At 44.6% G+C, this 20,606-nt stretch overlaps 1 protein-coding gene across 5 annotated transcripts in view; it reads left to right on the top strand.

The window, feature by feature from the left end:
• The window catches only part of cadm4 (cell adhesion molecule 4), a 146,216-nt gene that overhangs the window by 111,808 nt on the left and 13,802 nt on the right, over positions 1–20,606 (top strand). For all 5 annotated transcript variants that reach the window (XM_035163216.1, XM_035163219.1, XM_035163217.2 and 2 more), the window contains exons 2-5: positions 4,459–4,605; positions 10,784–11,071; positions 14,117–14,278; positions 16,039–16,129. In XM_035163216.1, the coding sequence (XP_035019107.1) occupies positions 4,459–4,605; positions 10,784–11,071; positions 14,117–14,278; positions 16,039–16,129 (688 nt within the window). The remainder of the gene's footprint in view (positions 1–4,458; positions 4,606–10,783; positions 11,072–14,116; positions 14,279–16,038; positions 16,130–20,606) is intronic.

Below are 20,606 nucleotides of genomic sequence, written 5' to 3'. Positions count from 1 at the left end.
AGAGGAGAGGAGAGGGGATCTTTAGGACGTCTCTGATGAGGAAGATGCATGATGAACGATGCAATAAAAGATAAGAGCAAAGAGAGGGAGGAAAAAAAGGAGAGGGGACCGATGAAAGGAGGAGGCATCGAGGATGAGATCAGACGGAAGGTGGGGTGGAGAGGGATGGAGGGACTGTGGGTTTGAATAAGAAGAGAAAGAGGGAGATGGCGAGAATGAGATTACACAAAGGCTGCGGGAAAAAAGAGGATCCTGAGTTGTGGACTAAGTGAAAACGAGGGAAAGAAAATGAGAGGGAAGGAAGAGAGGGAAGAAAAGGAGGACAGGAGAAAGTGACAGAACGAAGGTAATGAGAGAGACGAGAGCGAGATTTGTAAAGGATTATGTATTATTTATAGAGGGAGCACATTTTTTGGGGATTTGATTGGCAGTGTTCTGGCTCCCGGAGAGAGATGGAGTGATAATTTTAGACCGGGAAGAGAAAAAAAAAAAGTGTGGGGTGAGAGGTAATGCATTGGGGGGGGGAGGGGAGTTGTGGGTCTGCACGGGGAGGTATAGAGGAGAAGAACCTCAATGTCAGCTATTTCATAGAGTCGGCACACTGCAAAAGTGTGATTAACTGGAGCGAGACAGTGCACACACACACACACACACACACACACACACACACACACACACACACGCACGCTCACACACACACACACAAACTTCATTTGCATACATAGCATTGAAAACGGCCCGTCTCGCAGGCTCCGGGGGGGATAGTGGGAAATTTGTACACCCAGATGGGAGGAGATGGAGAAGTTGCCGGTGGATGACCCCAGAAGAGTGTAAGCTACAGTATATGAGCTCTTGTTATTGTTCCAATTAAAGCAGCAATAACATAAGGGCTTGTGCATTGTAGTCCCCAGCATCGATCCCCTTGTACAAACCGTGGCCGGCGTGCAAAAGCAAACATAAGCTCCTGGCCCGCGTCCAACTGAAAGATAATGAGAGATAATGAATCGGGGGACAGTGATGGTACGGCTTCAAGGATACATGGGGGCTTGTTTGGGGGCAAATGGAGACAGCTCATCTCTTATGTGGCTCGTCTTTATTCCGTCGCTTCCCCTCTTCACTCGGGGAGGCAGGCGCAGCGTGGCGGTAATTCAGCCCGCTAACCCTGCACCGCCGAGGCACTTCCTAGAATTTACCGTGACCAAGGGTGAGCCAGCGGTCCACCTGGCTGCCTCCCAAACCCACCCTCTTTTAACTTCCTCCCTTCATTGCCTCCCGCCTCCCTCGATTATAAGTCATCCCCATTGTGGGACCATTAGGATGGGCCCCCTGAGCAGCCTTGTCTTATGAATTTGCACGCCGATTACTAATTTATTTGTTTATGTATTTTTGAAATGATTGCCCTTCTTGGATCTCTATTGGCACAGTAAATAAAGGCTCCTTTTTTTTTTGTCCCGGGGGCCTGACAGGGGGAGGTAGCTGCGAGCCGGGTCTCAAGAAGGAGCCACCAATTCACTGCTATGAAATACTGCCCCCACTTGGTTGAAGAGGGAAGTGGTTGTTTTCGTTGCCCCCTCCTGTTTTATTTATCTTCTGATCATAACTGTCAGGGCACTACCACGGTATCGATTGCTCTCAGCATTCTCTCTTAATATAATTCCGCGTTTGTGGAGTATTTTATTATGGCCGCAGATTTTAATGGGCCCCAGATTAATACCTCTGTCACGGGTTGATTTCCTCCCCCTCCCTCTCAGCCCCCCTCACTGCTCTGTACCGAGCTGGTGATCAGAGGCTCACGGCCTTGATGTGAACAGCAGCCTATAAAACCCACAGCCAGACTAAAGTGCCGTACCCAGCTGTGTTATGAGCGGGAGTAGAAGAATATGCGTCATATTTCGTCCAGCCCCCGCCAGCTGCATTATTATACCCAAACCATCACTTCCTAACTCCCTGCTATCGCTGTTCCCTTCGCCCAGATTGATCATCCACCCGCAGCCAGCAGGTGTTTCTTGGTGGCGTCTCTCAGCAGGCGACAGCGGATGCCAGTCGTCCCGCTCGCGAGCAATTTCTTTATTTTTATTTTTCTCTGTTGCTTTTCTTTGCCCTTTCACCACGACGCCTCTGCAGCTAATTTTCCTCAAAGGGGGGACAGCTGTCTGTGGAAGTGTTTGTGCAAACGGACGGCGAAGTCGTTCTTCCCAGGAACAAACTTTTGACCACTTCCCCTGAATGGAGTCGCTCGCGCTCTCTCCCTCGAAGGCCACTTCCTCTGGGATGTGGCCGATGGGTCACTAATCACACACACACAGATGTTGCCATGACTTTGTCAGGATGCACAGCAGAACAGTTACAATTAACTCCGTTTAAAACAATGGCGGCCTTGCCCGGTTGCCACGGTGATGAGTAATAACAGCCATTAGAAAAATAATTGGGATGGCGGTGGCATGCCCTGATGGCCCCCGATATGAATCACAATATTGATGCAGAGAATGGAAGCAATAATGACTGCAATTAGTGGTAATTGTCAAGATTTTTTTCTCAGTTCCACAGAGTGTTTGAGTCCCCTTTTGTCTTAATCCCATCTTGGTTGCTTTCTGTCTTCAGTTCAATATCCACAGTGTCTTTCTGTTTCCCCTGGTGTGATGAATATGTAGGCTTTGAGTATTTCATTAAAAGAGATTAAAATCGAGGGTAGAATTAAATTTGGATGAAGTTGGCGGGATCAGATGATGTCAAAGTAGCTTAATTGCAATATGCCAACCCTGGCATATGCACATCCAGTGCCCAGCTATTGTACATGTGCACGCACACGCACGCACACACACACATACACGCACACGCACTATAATCTGGTGACATGCTCGGTTGCAGATAAAGACATTTATTTTGGCCCAAAGCCGTCAAGTCAGCAACTCCTGCTATGGCAGCCACCATCTGTTTGTCTCACAACATTTTCTGCCTTCTGAAGGTGTTTTTTTCTGAGCTCAGAGACTCTGCGATACCCAGCAGTTAGTTATATATTTATTCACATATAGCCTCGCCATCTTTATCGGCACTCATTGCCTGCTCCATTATCATGTGTCAATATTGATGTCATTTTTTTTCTCTCTAAATCCTCCCAATGGCCGACACTTTGCCAGGGAGAGAGGAAATGCAAATAGGGATGCAAATTGTTAAATACTAGTTTGGGGAGCCCAGCAAGCTGCTACTCTCTTCAAGGCAATCACATTCCACTCCTTGCTTTCGCCATATGACTAATTGCTCCGCAAATCATTTATATTCATACGGTGGAGCTCGGTGTCCATTGTGCTCAGTGGGAGGTTTGACTCAGCCGAGCCGTGTCAACAGTCTGACCCATAAACACTATAGGGCCGCTTCCATCAACTGCTTAATCAACCTCCTCATTACTCACTCTTGGGCTTGGGCTGGATGAGCAACATCAAAGATGCTCCCTGCTGCGTCCCAGCCCGCTTGTCTAAAAATATTGGGTTTGAGGGCCAGACGAGTTTGTTGGAAAGATAATGTGCCAAAGTTCCCGCGCCTGTAACTCTGTATGCAGGCATATTTCTGCATGCATCTGCATCTTCGTTTGTGAGCTAGTTGCTTGTTGGAGCACATGGAAGGTGATTGTGTGAATGGGTTTATTCATCCGCAGGAACCGAAGTTGCCACATTGCACAAACCTGTAATAAGAAGCATTGATAAAACTGCTCTTTAAACTATTAATATAGACCAAGTGGTGGCGGGGCCGCTGTCCAGGTTGTGTTGTATTTGTTTGCCCTTGTGTGAGTGTGTGAATGTGTGTCTCATGTTGTTTATTTATGCGTTTGTGCCGGTGTGTGTCTAAATTCAAGACCAGCCGCCACTTAGAGATTTAATAAGGCATCATGTATTGAAATGTGTGTGTTGATGCATTCAGACTAGCCAGAGGCAATGTTGGGCTGTGTGTGTGTGTGTGTGTGTGTGTGTGTGTGTGTGTGTGTGTGTGTGTGTGTGTGTGTGTGTGTGTGTGTGTGTGTGTGTGTGTGTGTGTGTGTGTGTGTGTGTGTGTGTGTGTGTCGTGCATGTAAAACGATGAATGCCAATAATTGTAATTATTCTTACTATTATCTCAAGAACACATTGTTCATGGAGGACCCTCTTTTACTTGAGTCTCTCACTCTCAACCTCCTTATCGCTCCGTCTCCTCCTCTCTCCCCCTCTCTCTTGTTGTGGTTGCATGATGAATAGGGAGTAAATGAAGGATGCTTTCAGTACTTTATTTTGAGAGGTTCTATCTCATGTCAGGTGCATATCTGAGATTTCTTTTTCTCAGCATCTCTTCCTCCTGTTTGTCACTTCTCCCTGTCGTCCATATCACTTTATTAACATCCATCTCTCTCTCTCTCTCTCTCTCTCTCTCTCTCTCTCTCTCTCTCTCTCTCTCTCTCTCTCTCTCTCTCTCTCGCTCTCTCTCCTGCAGCTCATTGTCAGGCGGTGCAGGCGGAGAATGTTACAGTCTTGGAGGGAGGTACGGCCCAGATCTCCTGCCGTCTGCAAAACTACGATGGATCAATCGTGGTCATCCAGAATCCCCGCCGGCAGACTCTCTTCTTCAACGGCACGCGAGGTGGGTATCTGAGAGCACATTTGTCTCTGCAGACAAACTTAATCTATCTGAGTCTAAACACGGGCCCTCCGTTGACATTTGAAGCCGTCCAGAAAACAGCCGACGCTCACGCTTTATATTCTTCTTACTGCAAATGTCCTCGCTTTGCCTTTGAAGCGATTCCACATTAAAAAGTCAGATAACGGCAGAGTTAATTTAGGGGATGGTTTTACTCTTTGCCCTAACAGTGCGACTGCTTTAACTGTTTTAAAAGCCTAGTTTGAAGCTCTCTGCATAATCCACTGTTAACCCCAGTGATGAGATCACAGCTTTTTGCTGCTTCTCATTAGAGCGCGGCCTTGGCAATCACATGCTTTTCTTTAAAGGCGGCATTATGGATAATTATCATTGTAACCATTATGATAATGAAGGCAGATTTCATTGAGGGCCTGGAGGTGGGCAAACACTACATGTTGTCTCTTAACTAATTAAGAGCAAAAGTTGCCAAGTTAGCCAGATCTTTTCTAAATCTGTGCTACTGGAAAAAACTCTCAGCAATAGAAGAATGATCAAGGATGTTTAGCATACCTTTGAAATTAATGTGGGGCGGCTTAATTGAGGCTAAATTTGGTCTTATGTTTCGTGGTGTTGCAATAGTTATTTATTCTCTGCGTAATCTGTGATAAACTATTTAAGATGTCAGCTCCTGCTTAAACAGTAAAACAGTGGTTTGTTACAGTTTAGACTTGAGGGCAAGAGGGTGAGTTGAATATATTCATAACTAGAAGTGGAGTGCATACCTCTGCCAATGCCCAACAGTCCCCTTGAATTAATTCAAGCCTTAAAGCCACATTAAGGTTTTCAGCTGTCGGGAACTTACAGGTTTTATGCTCTGTTTGTTACCATCCAGCAGCTGAAAAAAGCCTACACCCCCGCCCCCCATGAAACCACATTTCAATCCACTAGATCCAGATACTTTGGGGGTTTGCACAAAACTGACGTCACACATCCAGGGAGGTAAGTAAGTTTTTGAGCTCACAGCAGGAGATCCCCCGCTGGATTCCCTGCGAGCGAATGGGTGTGTTGATGACGCTTCTGACAAAACATAAACAAAAAGAAAACAAATATGTCAGGACAAAAAAAGACATCACCAAAGATGACGAGAGAGTTTGTGGTGATAAGAGCTGTTGTCGATGTGAGATCACGTGATCTCTGCAGCAGAATGAACACTTAACGTTCTGCCTCGCAAAATGGGGGGGGGGTGATCGAACTACCGACCCTCTGTTCAGCTAACGACCCCCTCTACCTCCTGGGACACAGCCACCCCCCCCAAAAAAATTCACTGACCATCGCAAACTGGCACAAATTTTACAAATCCAATCAACTAAGAAATCAGCTGTACGTAGGTTTGTGTTGTTCACTTGGTTAAATAGCACAAACCTGCACACATGTGCTGGATGTTTTGGCACATTCTGTATGGTAATTGTGCTCCACTGCACAGCGGTTTTTATTCCAAAATCATAACCCAACACAGTCTGCTGCCATCCAACATAGAAATCTTCTCTAACAGGTATCGGCTGAGCAGCCAGTTGGAAAACCCAAATCCCCTTGAAAGAGCACACGCTCAGCTTTCATTCAGGAATCTTGGCACCGTGCAAACTCCTCCGTCGTGTCTTTTAACATCTACATCCCAAATGTGATCCTCTCACTTGACTGAACCGCTCAGCCCCTATAGTTTTTGACTGGTTATGATTCGGAAAAACCATTGTTCTGCTTTTGTCATTGTGCAACAGGTGTTCATTTCCCCAGCTTGAGCTCACTGCACCCACGCTGCTCTCGCTGAATGTCGATAATCGCCAAGGTAGCATATGGGATACTCACATTACATTGATGTAAACTTAGTGTGCTGCTGTGGCTCAGATGACAGTTTAGAGCTGTCGTTCATTCAGTTAAAGTGCACAGGCAAAGTTAAACTTCTTATTTGTGTCACGGCTGTGAGCTTGTGGACGATGGAGAATGCCTCAGCTGCACTGTTCAAGTGCCTGTTTCGCACATTTCAACTATGTAAAGTGAAATTACATCAAATGCTAGTGTGCAATTTTCCCTCAGCTACACGACTGTGTTTAAAGAAAGGGCTGAAAATGAATGACTGCCAGAGCCGGAGGTTTTCTGACCTTGCAGTCAAACCTCCACTTCATGAGGAATTTTTTAAAGGAATTTTTAGGGCATACTTTAAAATCATTGGGCTGAGTGAAGGTAAACTATGCTCAAACTGCTTGAACAGACTGGAATATGCACTTTTAAATACAGAAAATAAATGCAAAAATATAAATAAGAGTATTTTTTGTGTTTTAGTAGCGTAGAGATATTTTTGTATGTGAAATTTTGCACAATTTTGCACAATTTCACATTTAATCTCTGATTCAACAATCACGACTCCTCCGCTCTCCTTGGGGACAGGCCCTGTCAAGGTAGCAGTCACTGAGGGGCAGCGTGCCAAGATTTGACAAAACAACTGCAGACAAAAGAGCTGCTCTCACTGTTCACTGATACAACTTTCAAATGCTTTTGTTCCACACACGTTTACTTCACTTGTTAGTCGCCTCGCTCACGGAGTGGCCCTAATTGGGGGCTTCAGGTCGCTGCTTTGGGAAACAGTACTTTCAAATTCCCTCCCCGGTTCTATCACATCAGCACCGCCGGTAAGATCCATTAAGTATTTAAACGGCGCCGCCACGTCCGCTTGCCCACGAGACGAGGACTCGCACCCTTTCGGGAAAGCGCGATGAAGCCTAATCAGGGCGAGGAGGAGAGATGGGGGATGAGAATGAAAGAGAGAAATGAAGAATAGATTGGGGGGAGAATGAGACGAAATTGCGGAGGGTCGAGAAAGACACAGCATCAGGGGGAACGAAGAATGGGAGCACCAGGTGTTGGAGAGAGAGACGGCCCAGGGAAATAATCCAAAAGGTTAGGCATGGAATAAAGTATAGATGTTTTTCCATAACTAATCTCCCTCCCGTAAGCACCAAAAAGCCTTGTTGGGTACATTTCCCGGGAGCGTAGAGTACATCTCGCTCTCTCTACCTCCACGTGTGCTCCATCTCTCGCTGTAGGGCCTTTCCATTTCTGCCTATTGCCCATCTGCCGCCCAGACATTAGGCTCACAGACTAAGGCCTTTCTGTGCCGAGCCATTCCGCGCTAACTGCCCAAATAGGGTCGCGGCTGTAAATGCTGCGAATTAGACTGCCTGTTTTGCAAGCGAGCAACCAGTCAGGGGTGTGTTTTATGAGATTGCGGGGACTGATAGCTATAATAGAGCTGTGGAACTAACCAAATGGACCATTTCTCCTCAGTGGTCCATATCTCTCTCTCTCTCGCTCTCTCCGCCATTGCTCCCCGGCATGCAAATGAGACGGGACAATAAAGGTGAACTTGGACATGAACAGAAGTCTGACATTTCGATGCCATTTAGTGCAGAGAGTGGGGAAAAAAGATTTACCTATCTGTGGGGAATAGCTCTCTAACAATGCTTTAGCTTCCGTCCGGTGGAGGGGGTAATTCTGGGGGTGGGGTACAGGGAGATTAGTGCGGTGTACTTGCAGGAGCAGTGGACTAACTCCATTGCTCTGGGCCGCTCGCTCAGTCTCCTGTGGATTTCTATCTCTATCTATATCATTTTTTCCCCCCCCGCCTGCCGCATTATGTAGCTATATTAGTCTATTTCTCCTGCACACTCACACATGCACACACACACACACACACACACACACTCACAAAGCCAATATCTATACTGTAGTGTCTGTGTTGTGATGAATTATCCTGCGAGATGGCCGGGTGTTACATCAGGGAAGTGTCTACTGTTCCCTCCCTGAGCCAAAGCCAACACAAAGGAGTGAGGAGAGGGACGGAGTAAAATAGAGACGGGAGAGCGAGGGAGAGGTTTCACAGTCAAGTCAATACAAAGTGAGTCTCAAAGGTATTCATGGGAATCTATGGGCATCGAGCCACTGTCACCCACAGGCTTTTATTAGCGTTATTTGTTATTATCAGCATTTTTCTCACTATTGAGTCCACTCTTTCTTCGGCAACAAAAGGAAAATTGTTGCATGTTCTCCAATGCTCCCTGTCACCGTCTTTTTCTTTCTGTCTCCTCCGGCATGAGGATGAGCAGCAGAATGAAAGCTGATGTGTTTCTACTTCTTGTTTTGTTCCCAGTGTTTACCCTGTGTCTGATTGTAGTATTTACCCCATCTCTCTTTGAGTCACAGGGCAGCAACACTCGCTTTAATAGCTTTCCTAAAATAATTTCTGGTTGTGCAAAGAGCTTTATTTGCATGACATTTTTTAGTTAGCGAGTGCTTCACAACAAGTAAAACAATGATGATTAAAACATAATAAGATGAACAATAAAATGCCAGACACTAATTGGAAAAGGGCTTACAGAGGAATAAAGCAGGCAGTTAGAAAGAGAATAAATGAGTAAATTCTAGTTTAGGATGGTCCAATCAGTGCTTTGGAAAATGAGCAACATTCTCCCTCAAAGCTGGAAATGAAAGAACTACGACATCTGTTATGTTGTATCAATGTACAGCCCGGAGCGGCTCCATCGAGACTGACTTTGCAAACTCTCTCTGAACTTTTCGTATCAATCCGAGCTTTAGATTCAGCAGCGCTATCAATTCCAGACCAGAAAATCGTCCCGGGTGCTGTCACAGCCACTATTTCTCCCATGTTTTGCAATTTTTATTTATTTTCCCTCCTCCGCAGAGCTGTCCATGGGAGTGACATCACAAATTACAAGGTGGTGAAAACGCTGCTCTCGCTCCAGCCCGTGGTAGAACTTAACCGCGCCGCTAATTCAGAGCGAAACTATCTCGAGGCAAAGAAATAAGTGATTCCAGTGCTGAGAATGTCAAAGCATTCAATTAAAGCTGCCGTTGCTTCTCATGCTGTTTAATGTACTTCTCAGTTACTGGTAAATATTCTGTATTTTCACATAAAAAGGATTTATTCTAAATATTAATCAACAAGTATTGTTCTTGATTTGAAATACCTGCAACCATTCCTGACCGATGCCGTTCACTATGCAGAGCCACAACCCGAACACTTGCCAGCCTAGAATCCTGGACTCCTCCAGTATATAACTTGGGCCCTTATCTGCAATAAAAGTGCTAGCAATTGCAGCAACTGTCACTTTCTTGGCCTGCAAGTGGCAACATCAGTGTACCTATATCTACAGGTCTAAAATGCTATTTTCCCTCAAGTGGTGCTGGTTTTGCACTATCCAGGTTCCGATCAAAGATGTTTTTTGGCTCATTGATTGCTGCTGCTGCCCTGGTTGGAAAGAGGACCGGGCCAATTAGAGCGTTTCTGTCTCCTCTGGGTTTTATAAAGCTGGTTATTGTGGCAGCAAATCCAACAAAACAGGCATTCAATATTAACAAGGTGTCTTCCTCTGCAGAAAAGTATGTTTCTAGTAGAGAAAATTATCTACGACTAGTTTGATCGGAAAATACCAAACCCTTCAGAAAGAGACGTGATATCAGATACCATAACAAGTTAATGAAGTTAAGTAAAGAAAGGAAGTTGATAGCCCAGCTTTGTGGAAAATGTGCGAGTGAAGTACAAACCAGCTCCCTGAGGTGCCTCTCATCTACAAACAAATTCCCAATAAAAGCCAAGCAAAGGCCTGCCAGTTAAACATCTTGAAACAAGCTCTTTAAAAATATCACTTTGGCTGTCTGAGATCCATGTGTGTGTGTTTGTGTGTGTGTGTGTGTGTATGTGTGTGTGTGTGTGTGTGTGTGTGTGTGTGTGTTTGGAGGGGATGGGTGGGGGGGGGGAGCATTTAAAGCAACCAAAGCTAAAACAAAAACAACTCTCAGTGCTCCGTGTCTGTCTGTAAAGCATTTGAAAAAATAAACAAATGAATCAATCACACTGACCCAGAGTGAAAATATTTTTCCTGCTGTTTTTCCCTTTGTTTGTAACTTTATTCTTGTTTTGACATGAAAACAGTGTTTAGCAGCTGTTTCAATTTAGTCCCTCACGTATGATAATGATGATTTTTCCATCAGTGAACTAATCAGCTCACCTTCCTTCTCCTTGTTCCTTCTTCTACCTCCCTCCATCATCTCCCTACTCCCGTCTCCCTCGACAACCCCAACCCTGTGCCTCCCCATCATCCTCCCCCAGCGCTGAAGGACGACCGCTTCCAGATGGTGCTCTTCACGCCGCGGCTGGTGCGCATCACGTTGACCAACGTCAGCGTGCTCGACGAGGGCGGCTACTTCTGCCAGCTCTACACGGACGCCACGCACCACCAGGTGGCCACGCTGTCCGTGTCGGTGCCGCCGGAGACGCCCACGGTGGACGTGAAGCAGGAGGCCGTGGAGGGCGGAGAGGTGGAGCTCACCTGCATGACGCCGCGCAGCAAGCCGGCCGCCTCCCTGCGCTGGATCCGCAACGGCCGGGAGATACCAGGTATATCAGGATTTGGCTGACAGATGGACTGATGGATGGTTGGATGATTACGATAAACGAAACCAAATTAATGAAGGGATAGAGGGTAGGTGAGGTGCTGAATAGAAGAATGATGGATGGATGGGTGATTGATGGGTTGATGAAGTGAATGGCAGATGGATCACTTAATGGGAGCAGGTTCTGATGGATGGTTAAATGGAGGCAGAGGAGGAAGGTTTTGGAAGCCCTGGGGTGCTTTCCTTCTCCCCCCTCCCTCCTCCCCCCCCTCCCTCCTTCCTTTTATCCTCACAAGCAAGTACAAATCCTTTAGTCAAACTATTTTCGCTACAACAACAGTACACATTTCCTCCTTTATGTCTACTAGTGTCTGTTCTAAACCTGCCTGTTTGTTTGGCCCGTGGTGATGCTGGTTGCAGTTTTCTTTCTAAAACTGTAAAAGTGACCTGCAGTAAATTAAACTCAGTCCACAGAACCCTGAAGCTGCACCACTGCTGCACAAAAAGCGGCTCACCTGTTCATTCAAAGTTCAGTGAAGCTCGTGGTCAAACTGACCAAACCCTGAACTGGAGAAACGGTCGTCGTGACAACGCTGTTGTCGTGAGGACACAACGTCACTTTCCCTTTATTCAAAGTTTACACAAGTGTGGAGCCGATAAGATGAACGGTTCACGAGATATGCGAGCCACAGACGGACCGAGATTTCTGGAATTATTAGATAGAAGATATATATCCTTATGCTCTCTTGGAAATAAAATTCAAATAAGCTTGGTCTCGCACATAATCCGGCGAGCGCCCCATTGAAATGAAAATGAAATGAAAGCACAAACACACACACACTCCAGATGTTCTGCTTTTCTCGCTCTGCCTCTCTTTCGTATTAAAAACACTTTTTTTGTCTATCTCTCTCTTCTCTTCTGATACATCTGTGAACCATCCATCAGTCTATTACCCTGAGCCGTCCGTCTTTACAATGCTGTCTCCCTCGGCGTTTCACAGTTCAAGGTGAATTTGACTCGTGGGACTTATCTTTTCCGCTGCCTTCAGTCTATTTAACCTCAGCCGCGAAATCAGAGTTTGTGTGTTTGGTTGAATTTCCTCAAAAACTCGGTTGACTGAGCACAAACAAAAGAATAAAAGAAAAGTTATGCAAAGAGTCTCTCGCTAAGGCTCATGGCTCTTATTTTAATTTGAATTTATCTCTGCTTTTTAATAAATATTGTTACGCATTCATTCATGCTTGATGCCTTCACCTATAACTCACACAGACCAGAGGGAATAATGTGGTTTTCTTTCGGGGAGATTTTGCAACGTTTTGCCCTCTCAGACTTCATGTCAAGCGTCGTCTCTCTTAGTTTCTATTTTCGTCTGACACTCAACGTCTCTTTCATCCAGTCTCTTTGCCCCTTTTCTAGATCAGAACGAACCTGTCACCTCCATTCTGTCTCCCCTCTCTCTGTTTCCTCTTTAATCTGCCTTCTCCTTTCATTCTGCCCTCCTTTTTTCTTTGAACTTCACTGGGGACAGAGATGTGATATCCCTCCGCAAGGTTATTGGTGGATTTAACAGTCAAAGAGGCAGACAGAGCTTGAACTTATGTCTTTCTCCCTGTTTCCTTACTCTTTTCCTGTTTCCTCTCGGTTTTCCTCTCCTCTTGTCTTGTCTCTCCTCTTCACTCGTCTTCTCTCCTCTTCACTCGTCTTCTCTCCTCATCACTTGTCTCCTCTCCTCTCTTTTTCACTTGTCTCCTCTTCTCTCCTCTTCGTTAGTCTCCTCTCTTTTTCACTCGTCTCCCCTCCTGTCTCTTGGTCTCCTCTCCTCTTCATTGGTCTCCCCTTCCCTCCTCTCCTTTCTTCTAATCTTTCCTCCTCTCATCTCCTCTCTTCTCCTCTCCTCTCCTCTCCTCCCCTCTTCCTCTCCTCTCTTTTTGCCCTGAGCTAAATGAACTGTGACACTAAAGGTTAGCGGCAGATCCCGGCAGATATGGGGGAGCACTCTTTAATTAAGACACTATCTTTCCCGCTGCTCCCGCTCATCTGCATCCACGCTGTCCTCTCTCACGCTTCGATTGGAGCTTACTTTCATTTGATCGCCGGCAATAATTGAAAACTCAGCGCGATATAAGTAACATTGTTGTATTCTGCCTCAACGGGCACAAACTCCCCCAGTACGTGACCGCGTCGAGCCCCGTTAGTTCGTCCCTGTTGTTCCTCCGCCCTCCTTCTGTCTCTCCTCCTCCTCTCTTCTTCCATCTTGATTCCTCTCCGTGTCTGCCATGGCACCCTGATCATCCTCTTTCATGTCTCGCCTCGTCTCGCCATCATGTCCATTTTGCTGCCCTCTCTTTTCGTCTGAGTCCTTCGCTTTCGTCTCTCACCCTTTGACGCCTCTCTCTCTCTCTCTCTCTCTCTCTCTCTCTCTCTCTCTCTCTCTCTCTCTCTCTCTCTCTCCTCTCTCTCTCTGTCTGGCTCAGTTAAAATCTCAATTCAGTTATGCATATTCTCTCTTTTATCCTTCTCTCTCTCCTCCATCCCTTTGTTGCAGTTTTCCTTTAATACACACACACACACACACACACACACACACACACACACACACACACACACACACACACACACACACACACACACACACACACATTTAGTTGATGTACCATCCACAACAAACTGTTCTGCTTTTAATAATTGCCATGAAATGTAGATGCAAATTGCTTTCACTTACTCTCTCTCTCTCTCTCTCTCTCTCTCTCTCTCTCTCTCTCTCTCTCTCTCACCACTCATCCTCCCCTCCACAGGTACCTGCTGCTCTTCTGAGAATCTCGTTCATCATTCACTAACTTCATCTTCCTCTCTCTGCTCACTTCTTCAATCCCGCTCCATGTTCTCCTCTCAAAGTCTATCTCCCCCTCTCTCCATGGGTGTGATGTGTCAGCGGGGGAAAAAAAGAGGAGCGGGCATGTTTTGGCTGCTAACTTGTTTCCCTGCTGCCCCACCTGTCTGCTCTCCTCTCCATCATCTCATCCCCTCTGTTCTCCCCGTCTCTCTCCAGGTGTGGTATCCCAGCAGGACAACGGGAAGACGTTCAGCGTTTCCAGCACCATCCGGATCCCCGTAGAAAGGAAAGACAACGGGGCGGCTCTGAGCTGTGAGGCTTTCCACCCGGCGCTGGGTGGACAGAGGAGGATTCGCCACTACCGTCTGGATGTGAATTGTAAGTCTTTCTTTCAGGTATATGTGTGTGTTTTCATTTTCTATCCAAGAGCCTATCAACCCATCTTAGAAACAAGTTGAATAACATATTGTTCAATACCAAACCCTTCAAAAACACAGATTATTCCATCTGCTGAGTCACTTGAGTTGCTATGCTGTTCATTATAGTGTTACACTTTAATGTCAGCCATCAATTTGAAGCAGCCTCATTTTTCAAATAGTGGATATCTTATTTTTAAAAGAAACTCATTTATACACAGTCCAGGATTCTAACAGAGTGGTATCCAGAGCTGCCCTGCAGGAGACCTGCTCTCATTAAAACCTAATACATACAAATCTTGTCATGCAGCGAGCGGGTAGAAACAGGCCTGTGGCCAGTTTGGGGTCTTGGCCTGTGGTTTAAGGAGCAAACCGTCATCAGCTGATAAAGCCTGAGTCATATTAGTATGTGCGATGATCCCAGTTCTGCTCTGGGATTGATTGATCTTTGCTGGCTTATTTGCACACTTTAGTTCTGAAATCTCTGCACATACTTCTCTGCAATCGTGGGAGGTGAAAGCAAAGAGTAAAAATACAGTGACAGACATAAATTTATAATTGGCCAAAGCCTAATATTTTACTCAGGGCAAAAAGTCCAGCTCGAGCCGTGTTTTCATTTTAACCTGAATTCTCAATATTTTCCCAAATCTGTGAAAGGTTCAGTGGGATAATGGTTAAAACATTGCACAGCTATAATTTCAATATTTTTTTGAAAAGTCTGAAACTCACAATAAATCTGTTAAATATAAATCCATTTTGTTGGCTCCTAATCCTATCAAACAAGTTTGCTGCTATCACTGCAGTTTTGTCACTTCTGTCTTTTGTTTTTTAATGTGAGAAAGAACAACTGTCATCTGCTTATAATTCAGCAGGATTAGTATCTAATAATGCTGTTTATGTGTGTGAATGTGTTTGAAAATCTTTCATTTAAAACAGAAAAACAAAGTAATATCAGAAGCACGTCAACTGCCACTACAGGGACCAGATTTCAGAGGATAAATTAAAAATGTTATATTCCATGAAAAGTGCATAGTATAATTGTTTTGGTCCTATTTTACGGTGACGATATCCAGCAAGTCAGCCAGTATCCAATTACTCCAGTAGCGCTCTCATATCAGTATCGCAGACAGTTATCAGTTCTTATCTGATTAAACATCAATAATTTTGAAGACTCAAACATTCCACAACCTTGTGTAGATATTTTCATAAACTACTTCTGGTACAATTCATTCATCACATGTACATTAATGGCTGTTGATGGATAATAATGTGTAATATTCAACAGTCCTGTCAGTCTGGGCGCTGGTGGTTGCTCCAGCCGGAGAGCTGGCAGTAATGACCAACTGTCAGTAAGGATTTGGCTTCCCATCGCTCTGCTGCTGAAGTAAGAGCAGTACGGCAGCTGCTCGAGCGGTGGGCTGCTTATGATAACAGGTGTCTCAGCCATTGGATTGTCGGCTGGTTGCCTTGGAAACAGATGTTAAAGACCCTACCTCCTGCCACTCAATCACTTTTCACTTGTTCCTCCTTATTGTTCCCTCTCTTGTTGTCTCTGATTTCCTGTATCTTGATTACTGTTTTTCATTCCTATGATCGCCGCTCAATTTTAATCATTCCGATTCATTTTGTTGTCTATTGTGCTTTTCCTGTTTTCTCTCTCACTCGTACAGATGCTTCTAATTTATCTTCCCTCGTCCCTTCTGTCTCTCTCTCTCTCTGCAGTTGCACCCACAGTGAGAATCATTCCTCCTTCTGGCATTTTGCGAGAGGGTGACTCGCTTACCCTCACCTGCTCCGTCACCGGGAACCCGCTGTAAGTCTTAGTGTGTGTGTGTGTGTACCATAGAATGTTTATAAAGATGGACAACGCTTCTCTATTTCCTCCTGAAGCTAAAATATCCTGGATACGAACGCTGCCATGAGAGTCAGAGCAGTAGTGATCCTGGTGTGGAGCCACTGTGTCGAGGTCCAACTGATAGATACACTTGATACCTACTCAGCTGCCAATTATTCAATTCAAAGTACTTTATCCATCCCTCAAGGGGAAGCTCCAGGCAAGAGGGAGAGTGAACAGAGGTGCACAGGCAATTCACCCACTCACTTAAAAGTCAAGAGTTAATACTGAGAAATCTAAAAGTACAAATACATTTAGAGAGTACAAAAATAGGAAAAAATACAAATATGTTGTCACTTTTTTCATAGCATCAAATAACTAACTTAAACTATTTGAAGAAACATGAACATTTCATAAGAACTACCTAAATGACAGAAAGCAATTATTTAATATGTACTTAGATTTTTTTTCTTAGGTTTTGTCCATGTCTCATCCACTAACATGGAGGAGGTGGTTCATATTGCAGGTTCATGTTCATTTTCATTGGAAGTAAAGTTAATAATAAAAAGCTAGAGAAAACTCACTAGACGCTACAGTTGGTTAATAAACTTTACTGTCCTCTAAAATGTGAATGCTCTCTTGTTTTACTAAAATGAAAATGTTTTAAAGAAGGATGGAGTCCATTGTTTAAGCAGGTTTCATGACTTCTTGTATTCATCACTTCTAAAAAACGTATTTGAATGAAGAGTGGAATCATAGATCATCATTGAGCTTTCACTTCCAAAAGATAGTCAAACTTGTTAATTTACCAGCTGGCACCAAACTCTTTGTTTTTGGTTTGTCCTCGCGTTTCTCTCCTTCTGTAATGAATTCATGACAAAATAATCACAAAGTATAAAAGGTTTGTCTCGGCACAGTGTCCGTGCTGACAAATTGGCTTAAGGATGCACTGAGAGCTTTTGATTGATGAGGACATGCGGGAGGTTGCCAAGTGTAATGTCAGCCCTTACAAGCACAAAATTTCACAAAATTATATTAAAGGCCAGTAAATGCTCATATTGAAACAGTCTGGGGCAAATGTTTGGAGCCACTACGAGGATGACATTTAGGCCCGACCATAAATTAACAGTAGGTAGCTACAAACCTAAAGGGCTCGATGTTTGGAGGGAAACGTTTTCACTGTCCTCAGTCTTTACTTGCCTGGGACACCTTTCTTCATCTTAGTGCAGAAAAAGCTTGAGTTAGGAGCATAGCAGTTAAACGTAAGGTTAATAAGTATCTGGTAAAGTTTCTTTGGAGGATAAAAAAACTAAGAAAATGTATGAATAATAATAATTCATGTTGATTTGAAAAATGATTAATGTTGATTTGAAAAATGTCAAATGTTTTAAAGATCATCAGGCTTATGCTTTACGCACAAAAACAGATGCGTTCATTTCGAACAATGTAACCGTCACATACTTCCATACATCCTTTACGTTGGCCTGGTTGCTTAGCAATATTTTCACTAGAGGTCAGTGAAGAGTGGAGAGTCTCAGAGAACATGGTGATGGAGGAAGTTGTGTTAATGTAGCTCAAAAGCAAACGTGCCCAGGTGAAGTAACATCCCATAGATGCGTATTTTTCTTACCAAGTCGCGAAGAATCTCCTCAAAAGGTTGCTGACATTTCTTGAACTTTTGACGACACCGCCCTCTCTGATTTCTGGTGGTACTGCCCCCACCTTGTTTTCAGAAGACGTGCACAAAGAGGGTACGGACAGAGGGGTCCATCCGTTTCCATGTAGGTGTGAGCGTTAAGACATCGTCAAGATTAGATTAATGGTCACTTTCACGTCCCACAAGAGCAGATCATCATCTGTGTGTGTAAAACACCGAGCATACTCACTTGCCTTTAAGATAACAAAGCACCGCCATTGTGGCTGACCACACTTCATTTTGAAACCAAAATGGGCTCAGGTGGTTGCAACTAAATTTGCTATTCAGGCTGGGAGCTGCTTTGTGCCGGGTGAAAGATGGAACCCTCAATGTTTGATGGATAAAAGATAAAAACCACCTGATCCATATTTTATTACACGGAGAACAAAGACGAAAAAGGCCTTGAGACCGAGTATTTCCCTTGGGGGGGGGGCGTTTAAGGACACAAGAAAACGAGTGTAAATAAGGACGTATTATAAACGTGTATGTGTTTGAGGGCCGAGCCACCAAAGCCAATCAGCAGTCAACACTTTAAGAGCCAAAGCCGGTTTTCTAGTGTGTTCACGGCCCTTTGTGCACTCTCCAGAAGGGTATTGGGTCCTAAGCTCTTAAACCCTCCCCGAGATGGTCCATCTGTCTGTGGGCATCAAGTCCACTAAAGCTCCCCAGTAAAGCAGCCAACATGTGTGCATGCATGTTGGTGTGTGTGCGATGACTTTAGAGAAATCCCTCAGTGAAGACTGGCTGAGACGTGTATTGGCTACAGCCGCGCTGAAGCTTTGGAACGGCTGGTTGAGGAAGCTGTGTGTGTCTATTTGTGTGTAATGCATGAGTGTGACGGTGAGGGATAGGGCAGCGTAAGTCCACTCTGGACTTTGACCCTCATCTTACGCTGGACTGCACATACACACTCACAAACCCACAACAGTCCCTTGTCTCCCACACGCCGGCTCGCTGGCCCTTGTTACCGGCCTGTCAAGCATTAATGACCAATTATGTGCCACTTCCTTTCAGTGAAGGGCGACAGTCATTGTTTGTCTGTTATTATAAGACACGGAGACAATATCTTGTCATTTTGCTTGATCGTCTGCTTATTTGCGTGTCAGCATTCGATGGATTTACCATGTGTGAGATTACATGTATGCACATATGTGTGATAGAGGGACAGGGGCAGAGGCAGATCTTGTTTGTGCACATAGAGTGTGAGTGTGTGTGGGACAAAGCAAGCAGGGGGTTTAATTAGACTTCCTAAGGGATTAGAACCCAGATGAGTCAGAATTGTAATCTGGCCAGGGTGGCATGAGCCATGACACCCAGCCAGAGACACACACACACACACACACACACACACACACACACACACACACACACACACACACACACACACACACACACAGCCTTGTTCACCATGGTGTCTCTGTAATCCTTGCACTTCCTCTATGCTCTGCCTGCCCATCTTTCATGACCAATTTATTTTGTCTGTCTGTTCCTACCTTTCATCTCCCATCACACCATCTCCTCTCCCCTCAGTCCTTCCTCCACCTGTAGTAACACTTTTCCTTTCCTGCCGCTTAAGTTTTCTTCCACCATTCTCCATATCTGATCTCTGTTTCTCTATCATCGGCTCCTTCTCCTTCCTGTCAGCCCCTTCACAGCATCACTGCCCTCTGACTCCTCATTATGTGTCAGGACGCAGTCCACTGTTGCCATTGGCTCTTTCTCCAAACCTCTTTTACTCTTTCTTCTTAAGTCAACCTTGGGCTCCTGTACCCTCATTGCTCACCTCTCCTGTTGATGCTTCAAACCCTTATCGCTCTCTTCACTTTCTCATTCAACCCTTCAGCACTTCAGGTTTCCTGGAAAGTGGTTGCAGACTTTTGCAAGACTTTCAAATAATCGCTTGGTTTTCAGTGTTTGGCAAGTTACTTGAAAAACTTTATCAATTACACCCTGTTAGACACAGTAAACTTTACTGACAACATCTAATTTAACTCAAGTTTACTTTACTTCAAATTTACTTTACTTCAAGTTCTCCCTCTAATTTTAAACAAAACCACTGCCTTCCTGAATAGAGGCTTTAAGACCTACACTTCCTGTATTGTGTGTCAATGACAAGCTCCCAACACCAAACAAATGAATATTCTTTAGAACCTGTTACTTTACAGATTTTATGGGATTATATGCAGTTTTTATATTACCCATCCCATTCTTATCAACTGTTCATAACCAATGTTAATTGAGTATTATTGTTGTTAACCCACTGTCGGACCCCTGCATGACATTACTTGACAATATAAAAAGACTGTGCTGAAACATGAACCCATCCATTCAGCAAAATGAGAGTTGTGATTTAAATGATCAGATGGATAATGAAGTGTGTTATGTTCTCTTAACATTAGCATTAACATCCAGCTAATTTAGCTCTATATGACGGAGCAGTGAAGGAGAGACGAGCAGTGATTGGCACCGCTGACTAATCACAAGTCTCTATGTGCAGTCACTTTATCATCGAGCGAGAATGGATCAGTTTAACTTCTCAAGCCCATCGTGCCACTTAGCGAGCGGAAAAAAGATATAATGCTTAACATTAGTCTCACATAACCAGACCTATCTTCACTCATCCATTTAGTGCTGTGCCAGAGCTGGAGAGTCAAGTATATTCTATAGTCTCAAATATAGTTTAACTATTAACCTCAGGTACCTCAAAGATCAACATGATTCCAGTCAATCAAATTCAATGTGTGTTATGTGAAGTGTGGG

This window comes from Hippoglossus stenolepis, chromosome 8 (genome assembly GCF_022539355.2).
Source record: "Hippoglossus stenolepis isolate QCI-W04-F060 chromosome 8, HSTE1.2, whole genome shotgun sequence".
Classification (NCBI taxonomy): domain Eukaryota; kingdom Metazoa; phylum Chordata; class Actinopteri; order Pleuronectiformes; family Pleuronectidae; genus Hippoglossus; species Hippoglossus stenolepis.
This window is presented reverse-complemented; position numbering and strand designations above follow the sequence as displayed.